The sequence below is a fragment of the Gallinula chloropus genome, assembly GCF_964237585.1.
Source record: "Gallinula chloropus genome assembly, chromosome: 1".
NCBI lineage: Eukaryota > Metazoa > Chordata > Aves > Gruiformes > Rallidae > Gallinula > Gallinula chloropus.
This window is the reverse complement of record NC_140085.1, coordinates 64,716,809-64,729,855: the sequence shown is the minus strand read 5'-3', so window position 1 is coordinate 64,729,855 and position 13,047 is coordinate 64,716,809. Positions and strand designations below refer to the sequence as shown.

The window sequence follows — 13,047 nt, the reverse complement described above, 5'->3', positions numbered from 1 at the left end:
TGAACAGTGTCTGACACTGCCGCGGGGCTCGCTACAGACTCAAGGCCTGCTGAATTCACTGAAAGCTGGTGTATAACTTTTCTCTGTGCACAATACCTCCTCTTTGCCTGTTGGGGTTGAAATGGTCACTGAACTTAATTTCTTGGTTATAGTTCCATAGAATTATTAAAGGTCTCTTAAGAGACCAGCCAGCCCGTCCCCTGCCCACAGTGGTTTATTTCCTCTCAGCAGCTGGTGATGACAGAGAAAAGAGAGAATCTGTATTTAATTGCTTTATTAATCATTTTGTGAGGGGTGTTTTCTAAAGACACAACAGAAAGTAACATCTGTCTGTTCTCCAAGTGTCTTATACACAAATAACAAACTGTCCTTTCACTCTGTAGCTTAACTGACACTGAGACCTGAAAAATACTCTGAACAGGCCTCTTCGAATGTATTTTTTTAAGATTTTTTATTATTATTTTTTAGTAAAAAAGAGCAAGTCTTTCCTTCCTTATCTTTATGGTATGGGACATTGACCACAGAATCAGCAAGGGCATCTTTGAAGCTTTTAACTTTCAACTGAGTATTTCAGAAAGAAACAAACATTTATTTGATACAGGCAGGAGTCCCTTAGTATAGAAGGGAAGGACCAAATGCTGCCTTCTAGTTTTCACCTTTGAAATTACCTCTTGTGACATTATGATAGTCATAAACACAGCATTAGAGAATAGAGTTTTAAACTCTTCAAAATACTTAAAAGATTTGAATACATAAGGAATAAAGTTTGCTCTGGCACAGCTACTTGGACGTAAGTAGATAAGAGCTCCTTTGAATTTGAAATGCATATATGTAAGCCATATGCATTCTGCTTAGCTCTTCCCTAGCATAATCCTCAAAACCTTCACTCTTGCAGGATGTAGGAGGACAATTCAGCCATTTTAAGTCATGTGGATCTCTGCATTTTGCACTGATGTGTGAGCATTGCTGACGCCAGGTAGAACTGTTCCATGTGAACTTTGAGGGAGTTTCATGTGAACTTCGAGCTCGTATCAAGTAGTTATTATCCAGGTTGCATAACACATGCAGAATTTGGCGCTCTATTCACATGTTCTGCCAAATCTAGGAAATGAAAAGGCATCATAAAATGTTTGCAGGATGTTTGAAATATTAGAATAGGATCATAAATCAGGCATTTGTGTTGTTCTGGCAAGGCCTGTCAGAACAATTTCTTCTGTATTTATGAAACCTGTTTGCACCTCTTTATCACATGGCATTCTGTTCTGTACTCCATTCCTCACTGACCTCCTTCTATTAAACTGTCAGCAATGACTTTGCTTTGGACTTCTGCAAACTAGCTTGTTTACAATAAGCCATTCTTTTTTTTTTAAATTTTATTTTTACAATCATTTCCCCTTTGCAGTTAGCGTGCTCTATCTGTCCCCCCAGGTACCTTTCCTTCCAAACTGAGCCTTGAGCTGAAATGACAGACATGTTTATTCATGGTTCAAATACACTGCAAACACTTGCACTCCTCTGCTAAAAGAGGTACGGACTATAGTCACTGTCCTGATTAATGATAGAATGGCACAGTATCCTTTCTCATCCCATTTCTGCTTTCCTACACAATAGTGTCAGCACTAACTGTGCATATATTTTATTTCTGATATTCGTACCTGTGCACTTGACAATAGGTCCAAAACCTTCTCTTCTTGGCCGAAGCAGTAAGCCAGTGATTTAGGCACACTTGCTTCCACCCACTGGAGGTCAGCACAGATCTTCATAGGAAGTTGGGAGCAGCACTCTGGGCTTGTAATGAAAGGGAAATGTTATGCTACTGGATATGATGCTCAGTGTTGCTAGGAAGCTGTGTTGTTCTGCAAGTACCTGATGTCTCAAGACACTTGACAGCAAATTACTTACATGTTCTTCCACTTGATTGAGACAAAGAATAGAAGTGAGTTTTGGAAAACATACACATTGTAAAGAGAAATGATTACTGGTGTTGAGTTTAAGTAGCAACCAATTGACAGGGAAGAAAAACCAACCAACCAAACAAAAAGCCCCCACAAAAACCCCAACAAAATCAAATTCTTTCCACATATGTGAAGTCTAGTGTTTTCATTGTTAAGGCTGAGGGGAAGGTAGCTCCTTTCCACAGAAAGAATCAGGCTGAGAATTCAGGTTGAAGCAGTCCGAGAGGATGGTAGGTCAGCAAAGCCTGCTGAAGGTAACAAGTTATCTGCAGTAGTTTTCCAGATGGTCAGGATTTCACTTGTAGCTTTTGATGTTCAAAAGGAGCAGACAATCAGAATCACGCAGGCTGTGGAATGCAAGGCCAGGCCACTGCAGGGAAAATTAGCAAATCTGGAGATCTTGGTAGGAACCAGTGAACTAGAAAGCAGGATTGTCTTGTTCAACTACTTTCCTGAAGTTCCACAAATATTCTTGAGTGTAAAGCTGTCTTCATCTTCCAAATGTCACTGTAAAAAATGTAGCAATAAAAGATTGTTTGGCTGGAATGCATCTTTGCAAGTGATTAATGTGGAAACTGCTCTGGCAGAGAATTGATATAATAATCAAGACAGAACAGTGGAAAATTACTGTTTCAATTTATCTCTTTTCTCTATTAAAAAATAATCTCACAAGCGCTATTGTAGACGTTGCAAAGATTTTTCTTTCAAGCTTTTTTTTTTGGAAGACCATAACGACATGGTATCTATAATTGTTGTTACAGAGATCTAAGTTCTCTGCAAGAATTTTGGATAGCTTTATTGACACTTTTTATCTTAGATGTAAGCAAAACAATTTCATCACCAGCAGAAGAATGATGAGTACAAGGTCAGAAGAATAACGAGTGCAAGGTTTAAACCTAGACCCTGAATACAGCCCGCTATTGCTGTCTATTTAAACAAAAACTTGCCAAACAGAAATGTCTCTAGTGCTTCTTGTGAAAAAGAAAAAAGCAACAACTGATGTTATTGCTACAAAAAAAAAAAAAGGTGTTTCTGTCAGATAAGGAACCAAGAACACATTCCTCACTAAATCTCTCCATCAGATGCGTAGCCCGTGTAGTACTGTTACTAACCCCTTGCTCTGTAATCTCTCTGTATATATGTCTAATTTATCAGTTTCTTGTAGATTGTCAGCAGCCTGCTGCCTCCATACCGCCACACGGCTCACAACTAGCCAGGGGGCCAGATTGCCAGACTGTCAGGTAAACTTCACTAACTCTTTTCTCTTTGCACATAGCTGCATGCACGCCTGCACCTCCCTTCCTCTGCCTTGCACTGAAGCTCTTCGCTGCAGCCCTTCACTAACAGTGAACATTTAGCAGCTTGAGGAGCAGCGATAATTTCTGCAGTGACAGCACAAACAGAAGTCACAGCATTCAGGCGCTTGTGTCTATGTAAAAATATGGAAAAGAATGCAAAGCTTGGCTCTTGCAGCCCTCATTTGGCCTTCTAATGCAATTTCTCAATAATACCAAAACCATTAATGATTCTATTTTGTTGCTAGATAAATTTATGTAAGTGGGGGACTTTGAATTTTCGGGGTAAGTGTAGGTTTCTCTTTTTGTAAGGTGATATTTCAAAGACACATGTGAGATTTTAGCAGGCGCTCCTGAGGAAGCTCCATCTGGCCTGGAAACTCAGACCCACTGGAATCAGTTCTTAATCTTCTTGTTAAAAGTAAACTCCTGATGTCCTTGCTCAGAGGTGGTGCAAAGGCCAAATCATGCTTCTGAGATTGAGTTGAGGCACAAAAAACAACCCAAGGAAAAAGAGATTGCAGTATTTTCCTTATCTGTTCATGGTATATTCTGTGCATACATTCACTTATGCCTACACTCTTAGCTGAAATAGATTATTTTTAGGCCTTATCCTGATCTGAGGTGGCCAAGCTGATCTATAGCTCTACATATAATGAAACTGTCTCCCATGCAGCACTGAACTGCACGTGTGTGGGAGTCTGCAGGGATACCCACTGGGAATGGGCTTGATACAGCCTTCAGACTGCTTGTCAGGCATTGCTGAGTGAATTCTGCAGGTCACAAGAGGTCCCTTTGTGGCCTTGGAACAGCCGTTTTGCTCGTGCCTCTCTTTTATTGCCTATAAAATGGAAATAGTATTAACTTCCTTAACTTCCATACTACTTATGGGTATTATGAAAATTTTACTGAGAAGTTGGTGAAAGCTCATCATAACTGATAAGTACCACTTACTTGTTTGCACTTTGGAGTTTTGCAGCACACTGAAAAAAAAAGTTACCGGTTCCATTTAGAATCCTTAAAATCCCTGTGGAGTGGTTTCTGCTGGATTTTAGAAGTCGCAAAAATTTCAGAATATCATTTGGAGCTTTGGATACATGGAAGTTTAATGTCAATAAGCCTTATTTTAATTCTATTTAATTCACCGTCACAAAAACAAAGCCTGTTTTGCTCCTTCCATAGCTACTCTCCTGGTGGAGAAGAGGCTGTACTACTGATCCTCTCTAAATGTTAACAATCAATTGCTCCTGCAATTTGAAATCTTCTTCTCAGAATGGAAGTCCTACCTGATTTACTACTGCTATGCACTTACCTGCAGGCATTACACTGTAAATTAGACATTATGTTGTTTGGCAAACAACCCCCCAGGAAGGGATAAGGTCCAAAGGAAAGTCTCAGGGTTTTCTGGCTTGTCCCTGAATTCTTCCTCAATTAGGAAGTCCTCATTAGCTACAACCAGAACTGGAAGTGTTGTTTGAGAGGCCTTTCTTGCCATATTTCCAAATCAAACCCATGGTCGATGCAAAACAATAGTGATAAATAAAATCATGGTTAATATTTTAAAAATAAATAAATAAAATCAGATCAGTCCTCTGACAAACACACGTCAGTAAACTTGGCTGAACTACTGACTTTCAAATGACTATTGGCTTTAACCACCAGGTCAATATGCTTCTACTGAAGTGAAAACAACAGGCTTGCTGATGTATTAACACTGTTGCTATTCTTGTCTCAGCCACATAGCTGCACAGCTTCATAGAGCAGCGAAACGTAACAGATCTAGTGTAAGTCAACATGATGGCCTAAGTTTCTGATTGCTTTAAAGTAATTAAAATCTGGAGTAAAATGCAAAGGAATTTCAGGAAGCAGTTAGACTCACTGAAATTCAGATTTTCTGAATCTGTCAGAGGAGGAAGAGGGAAGCTTGTACTGCCCTTCCTCATCCTCTGATAGCCCCTTCCCACAGTGCTTCCAATCAAGCGATGCCGAATGAGGCAGATTAAAGCTGTGCCCACCCCTGAAATCACCCGTTTTGAGAGAGGTATGTTCGGGGTTTTTTATTGTCTCCAACATTACTCTTGCAATAATGTGACCTCTCAGTGGCATTTCACCCAGGATCAAGCAACAGCTTGTTAAGACTTGTAATGCACACAGGTGTTTTCTGCATCCTGCAGTATGACTAATTGTATTCAAAACAGTTATTGTGCCTGACCATTGCACAGATTTATTCTGGACTTCAACGTCAAGCACAGAGAGTTTTCCCTCTCCTGTTCTCTATACTGAATTTGGAGTGGGACTTGTGTAAATCTGATTTTTCTAGTGACTGTAAAAGCTCCCTGATTCCAGTGCATAGGTTTTGGTAAACCACATGGAAGTCTCACTCTACCATCCATGCATCAACTTAATTCCAGGTCCAGGAGTATGGGGCAAACAACCAAATCTACCCTGAAAATTACTGGATGATGTTGACCCTTCCCTGGCATCTGTAGCTACCTGCCTGATGGTCTATTGGACAAGGTTAAAATATAACCATCATCCAATGTTAAAAAGAGTGAGTCTGGGACTGTATTGAGGTTTCTGTTGAATGTGGTGAAAAAACTCATTTTCATTATCAGAGGTCAAACTCTACACCCAAGTAATCTGTTAATAAAAACAAACAAACAAAAAACCAACCCCCAAAAAGTGATACCGCAAATGAAACTAATATTAATTTTTAACAAGAAATAATGCTTTTATTTCATATGAACTAGGAAGTAAATTAAAAATAAGGTAAAATATTACTGCATGACAAATGGATGCATTCCAAACCAATCACTGGTCTGTTTATATTTTCAGATGCTGATTTGGTACAGTCACAATCGATGCCAGACAATATTGCATGTGGATGGTGCCTTTAAGACAAAGACCAGAGTAGTTACTAACACCAAAGGGCTTTGCATGCCATTTTCCAATTGATTTCAGAAATACATGACTAGCATTTTGTGCTGGAGAAAAAAAAAAGGGGGGGGAGGGAACAAAAAAAGCTGTTCAAACCCAGACAATAATAATAGCACAAAGAAAGGCACAGATTTCATTCATCAACTGAATGAATAGATCCCCAAATAATACTAGCCTTTAAAGAGAGGTTTATAAATACTTCTGTCAAACCCAAATTGTTTAAAAGCTCAATGTATCCCTGGAGGGGGATGTAACAATATTCTTCGTTATTGTCAGTTAATAATCAACAGCTTCAGGTTCCTTCATGTCTCTGTTTTTCCACGCTAGCAAACTCACCTGCATCTTCTGCTGCCCGCGACTGTCAGTGTGCCTGATAGCTCAGCTCTGGGACCTGCTGCCACAGTCACTTATACTGACATAAAAAGCACACTGCATGCCATGTGTCACTTGCTGATTCTGATGTAATTTCTGTTTACGTTCAGTAATCTGAATCACTGAACTGGCTGTATGGGTTGATTTTTTCTGAAGAGAGGATGGTACAAGAGTAGAGTGTTAGAGTAAGATTCAAATGTACTAGGACACGAATGATGGATGTATACATGTTGTTGCAATGGTACATGATGATCTTATAAGTTTTTTTCTATTCCTAATCCCTCTAATATTTACTATTGGTTGAAAGGGGGAATAGTGAGACTAAAACTTGCATCTTTTCTGTGCACAAAAATGTGCTTGTATTTCAGAAGCAGTGATGCAGAATTCCCATGAAGAGAAAAAGAATGCAATTCTAAGCACAGTGCTTCCAAATCTGAACTTAGTCTGAGAGAGTCTGTATGACAATATTTGCAGCCCGGGCTGACTTTGTCCTGAAGGTCATGCCAAAGCATCGTTATTGGTGTGCATATTTGTGTAGAGGAGAATCTCACTTGTCTCAAAGAGGTCTTCTTTCAGGCCATTGCTATATGTAATTAGTCATTGGTCACTATGGCCAGTTCCTCACCAGCCCTCTCCCTCAGATCATGGACATCTTGCATTGCTTAGTTTTCAAGCTGGGCAGGAACATCCAAAAGAAAAATACTTCTCTGCTAATGACCAAGGAAAGTATCTGTCGAGTTTCCATTCCTTTCTGTTTGTAAGACGTCCTTTGAAAAACTAAATGGGGCAGCAAGGGAGTAGAGTAAGGTAGTCTTTGTAGGGTAATATGACCACCTCCTTGTCTGTCTTCCCCAAATGTGATGTTAAAGTTTAAATTCACTTTTACTTCTCTGAAGGACTTAAGACTAGTGCTTCTCCTACTTTGAAAACTTTTAAGTTGTTGAGGCCAGGAACAGGGCTTTTGATGAGTGCATGTTTGAGAGTAAATACAGGCATTTTGAGCCTGTCTGCAGTCATTCCTGACACTGAAACAGATTTGTTTGAGTAGACACTAGACTAGGCTGCCCAAAGCCCCATCCAACCTGGCCTTGAACACTGCCAGGGACAGAACAGCCATGGCTTCTCTGGGCACACTAATCTAATGCCTCACTGTCCTCACAGGGAATTTTTTCCTCATAACTAATGTAAATATCCCCTCCTTCAGTTTAAACCACCACCCCACCCCCACCTTGTTCTGTCACTACCTGCCCTTGTAAACAGTCCCTCTTCAGCATTTCTGTAGGTCCCTTCACGCACTGGAAGGCTGCTCTAGAGTCTTCCTGGAGCCTTCTTTTCTCCAGGCTGAACAAACCCAAATCTCTCAACCTGTCACCACAGGAGAGATGCTCCAGCCCTCTGATCATCTTTGTGGCCCTCCTCTGGACTTGCTCCAACAGCTCCATGTCCTTTTTATGTTGGGCGGTCCAGAGCTGGACAGAGTGTTCCAGATGCAGTCTCACGAGAGCAGAGTAGAGGGGGAGAATCACCTCCCTCAACCTGCTGGTCATGCTTCTTTGGATGCAGCCCAGAATATGGCTTGCTTTCAGGGCTGCAGGTGCCCCATGCCAGCTCATGTTTAGCTTCTCATCACCTACCACCCCCAAGTCCTTCTCCTCAGGGCTGTTCTCAACCCATTCTGTATTTGTGCTTGGGATTGCCCCAAACAGCAGGATAGTTACAGCCATGGGAAGAATTACTTAGAGAAGATAGGTTTCATGTCTTAGAGTGCTTCAATCAGTGAGTCCAACTACTAAGCTTCAAGAAAATATTTTAGATTAAATATTTATACCTAGGTGCTTAGGGTTAGATTAAATCTGTATGTAAACTGAGGAGTCATAGGCCATAGCACTGAATACTTTGGGACTGACCTATGCAGCTAAGCACAAAACAAAGCTTGTGAGGTCCTGAGCTTCTGTAACCCACTCTCACCAGCTGTTTTGCAATCAGGAACCTCATCTTCAGGAGCAGTAGTGTGAAATGGGACCTAACTTAAGACATGCAGGGCTATAATCTTTACAGAAGCCCATAGGTGCAAGGGCTGTTGCTCCTGCTGCGTTGCAATACCTGTGGATTTATGGTCATAGTCTTGGCTTTTTGGAATTGAAAATGTGGACATTTCCATCTAATTTCTTAATTGTGATGATGCTGACTTGTTTCTGTCTTCAAGCAAGTGCAATGTCACTTTGATTCCCTAAGTAAATGCTGTAAGTGGAACTACAGGCATTTTCAGTACCGCTTGCTTTCCCAGTGGCAAATTTTCAAATACCTTTGGCATTTCAAATTGATTCATTTGCAGCAATAGACTAATTGCATTCCTTCAACCAACACTCCAATAGTCTGTGCTGCAGAGATAATATGTAACAGCATGGTTTCTAAAGAAGGAAAATAGAAAAGGCAAATTTTCTTGAAGATGGGGACATAAATGATTGTCCTTCATCATCTGTCACACTTTTGAGCTTGGAATAACTTCAAGACTGTAGAACATTTGAAGTGTTAGGAAAAAAACTCGTCCCAGGCACCTTAAAGAGCTGGTTTTTGAGGATTTTAAAAATAAATTCCATTTACTTGCATTCTATTTTGGTATCTTGTTTTGCCTCATGCTCTCTTTGAAAGTTTAATGGCTGTCACATACTTTCACATTGGCTAGATGAGCTGAATCTCACCCTTTTATAAAACAGAACTGGCCAAAGCTGAGGAACCTGTCTCTGCATTGCCCACCGCAGTGTAGCATAGATTGCTGAGCAAACCTGGGTTATCCAAAGCTTTTCTAGCAGGAGCATCCTGGAACCCTGCACCAAGAAGTGGGCTGTGTTTGTTTTAGCTGCCCCTTCTCCTCATGCTGCCTCTGCTAGGCTGCTACTCGAGCCCCCCCGGCTTGCTGAAAGCAAATTTGAACCTTTCTGCAGTGTACGGCAGTCTGTGCTGTAAATGCACATTTAGAGGCTTAAGAGCTGCTACCAGACAAATTCTGTATGAAAAACAGTCAAACAACAGAAGTACAGGATGGAATTTAAAAGAAGAGTAGACGTTATATTTGGTGACATGGTGTAGTGTTGGACCTAGCAGGGCTGGATAGGTGGTTGGACTCGATGATCTTGAAGGTCTTTTCCAACTGAAACCATTCTATGAGAGGATTCAAACAGCGCAAGACCAAAAGCAAACACCACCACCCCCTGCCCCCCCCCGTGCCCCCACCCCCCCAACCTTTGGAAGTGTTAATGACAAATCCTGTAATGCTTATGTTTCCTGAGGAGGAAGCTTACACCGTATTTGTCCTAATGTACTGGCAAATAGGTCACATCCAGTAAGCAATCACATTTTCATGAAGTGCTGAATCCCGATTTTCAGCATTTCCAGCCTGGCACTGTCCTTCATTGCAAACAAGTATTCAGTTGCATACAGAAAAATCTTTCCTGCTCACATAAAGATGGCACCTGCATTTTGTCCTTCCAATTTGCTCCCCTATTTTGCACAAGAATTCATGTCTCCACACAGCATTTTCCATCAGAGCACGGAGAGACCAATTGTGTCCGTGAACTGGCAAGCAGGGTATCTGTGGCGCTTCATGTCCGTGCCCAGCCATCATCGGATGTGTGCACATTGAGCATGTTCTCTGTGTATACTTTGGGTCTGAGAATACAGATTTAGAGACAAACCTTCATCTACTTTTAAAGTTTGCTTCCAGCCCTGTACTATTTAAGTGCACATAAAAAGTTCGCCTTGTAATTTTAAGCACTTTTTGTCTTTTCTTTTTGATTTTCAGTCCTAATGCTCTCCCAGAAGAGCAGCCACATTCCAGCTCTCAGTGTGCCCCTCTCAACTGTCTCTCTAAGCCTCCTCCTTACCCCTAACCTTCACATGCAACGTAAGAGAAAACGCAGACAGAGCGGAGTTCATGCAACAAAGGGTTGGGGTTGTTCCCAGCAAGCGGGTAGACGGTCCTGCCTTGTTGCTGCGTTGACAAGTCTGGATTCATATCCCCTGCTCTGGCAACTGAGGGAAGGTTGAGAAGAAGAACACAAAGCACAGAGCCCAACCTATCAAGAAGACTTTTTATGGTTCCTCTGATTGTATTCGAACTTTGCTATTACAACTAAAGTGTAGTGAAATTAAACATCCCGACAAGAAATGTTCCTCCCAGCTGCTTGGCTTTACCTCTGAAATAACGAGAGACTTAAGCCAATATTAAAAAAAGTATGTTGCAAAAATCCTACCCTCACGTCCTCTAAGTTCAGCCATAGGAACCACTTAAAATTTCCTTTTGTCATTAAGGGTGTGATGTTTATTTCTTACTTCATTTGCACCAGAATTTGTGTTTATAAAATACAGTCCTTTTTTTTTTCTTCTTGAGAGTTGTATTTAATTGATTTTATTTTTTAAAACCAAGCAGAAATAGCTTACGTGAAGAATGACTGTGTTAATATTAAAAAGAGGCTTGTTGTGTTGGCCAGCACATGGCCAATTTTTATTGCACAAAAATGTTGGAAATGGGTTGAATTGGAATGTTAACAATGACTGTGTATTTTGCTGCTGCACTGATATTGTTTATGCACTTGGGTTTTTTAATTCCTATTATACTAGCTTCTGGTTTTGTTCTAGCTCTTCACTGAAAGATAATTATTAAGCCTAAGAAGGAGATGAAAGGATGATACATTGATTTGTTTTCAGCTCTTTGCTTACATTGTAATTACATTTTTGCGTTTCAGACAAGTAGATGAATTGGTGCTGTTTTTTTGGGGTTACTTTCTATTTGGTATCTGAGAAAGAAAATCTAAACCAAGTAAAATGTTGTGTGCTAATTAAAAACATTCTTTCCTCCCGCTCCCATATTCAGGATACTAGTTTGAGGCCTTACTGTGAAAGGCTAGGATGAAAGGTGAAGCCGTAGGCATTTCGTGTGAAGTGTTCTGTGGTGAAAGGACTCATGCAGGTAGGGTTAATGGTGTGGATCAGATCTAGTAGGACTTTACTGTAGTGCATTTTTTCCTTGCCAAAAATCAACAGACACAGAACCTTAGCTCATGTCAGTTTATGACAAATACTCAGGTGATCTACACTACGCAGACTCTATCGCAACAGTGCACAGTGTTCCTAGTTAAAGATTCTTTCCTGTAGAAGCTGAGGAAGGGTGGGCTTTTTCTTAAAAATTAGTGAGTCTCGTAACAGAATCGAGGATAGAGGAAGTTATTTTGCACAGTACCTGACAGCAAGGCAAGCCGCTACGTAGGGCATCATGGTTCAGCACCGATGGGCTTCCTGTCCGGTCATCAGTGAGAAAAGAAGTCTGCAGAACTGCCTACCTGCCTGCTTGTTGGTAACTAGCAGACTCCTTGCTTTGTCAGGTGGCCTTAATTTAGTTACAGAGGAAAGGCTTAGGTATTTCCACATGTCTTTATTACTTCTCTGCAGCATACGTGTGACCTAGAAGTGGGAAACAGAGTACGGCCTAAGGTACAGGGCAGCTGGGGAAAAAAAGGAAAGTTGCTGCAGGTGTGGTTGGAATAATTCTTTCCTATTCTGCCTGAATCTGAGAAACTGAAGCCAGTCTTCTGTTAGTAACAAGAGCTTACCAAATGTTACAACACACAAAACATCAGCAGAGGAAAGAATCGGCAACCAATCAGTGTGCCTAACAAATCATTATTACCATAGTACCAGTAACGAAGGTGCTGTAAATAGAAATACTCTATGTCATCAACAACGTATGTCATGTAACCTTGGCAAAGCAGCTGAGCTATTGTAACTGAACATTCAGAGTCAGAGGTGGAGAAAATAGGAACAAACCGATACCCAATTCTGATCAGATCAAACAGACAACACTCGGCAGTGTTTCAGCTTCGGTTCCCACACGGTTCGTGTGATTCTTCTTGTACCCGTTTACATCACTATTCGGTGTCGTACGTAACCTACGCGCTGTCTTCTCATAGAAAGCTCAACTGAAACCTTGTCCAGCCCTGTCATCACCGTCTGACACTGAGATGAGCTGCTGTTTTGGTTTTTATTTTTTAAAAAATCTTGTCCGAGGCAAATGCCGCCTTCAAAAAACTCCTCAGAATTCCTGACCTTGTCAGGCTGGTGTATGAATATTGTACAGTGGCCACAGCTACATGAAACAAAGACAGCTATTGTGTATTGTTAAAAAGACAAAGAATTTGCATTGCACTTTGAATACAGTTACTGCAGGCTGCCCTTGGAATAGTTTTTCCTATTTTCATATCCAAATCGATCTCATTTTCCCTGAATTTAAGTTAAACAGAAATAATACATTTCCATTCTATAGAGATACAAATATCTTGAAAAAAATGCTGTGTTGGAACAGCTGTTAGAAATATGTTTGCTTCCAGTTGTGATTTCCAGAGCAGATTTGGGAGATTGGAACATTGTACTGGTACGTCCACGTGGATTATGAATCAGCATCAGATGATCCAGAAATTGTGGCCCCATTTTAT

At 40.8% G+C, this 13,047-nt stretch overlaps 1 protein-coding gene across 8 annotated transcripts in view; it reads left to right on the top strand.

The window, feature by feature from the left end:
• BICD1 (BICD cargo adaptor 1) overlaps positions 1-10,449 on the top strand; it is a gene marked incomplete at both ends in the record, with an annotated part of 177,711 nt that extends 167,262 nt beyond the window's left edge. For 4 of the 8 annotated variants that reach the window (XM_084279262.1, XM_084279263.1, XM_084279261.1 and 1 more), the window contains one exon: positions 3,121-3,168. In XM_084279262.1, coding sequence (XP_084135388.1) covers positions 3,121-3,168 — 48 coding nt within the window. Of the gene's footprint in view, positions 1-3,110; positions 3,197-10,361 lie in introns of those variants that run through there. The other 4 variants (XM_084279257.1, XM_084279256.1, XM_084279259.1 and 1 more) reach the window with 3 other exon arrangements.
• Positions 10,450-13,047: the final 2,598 nt, after the last annotated feature.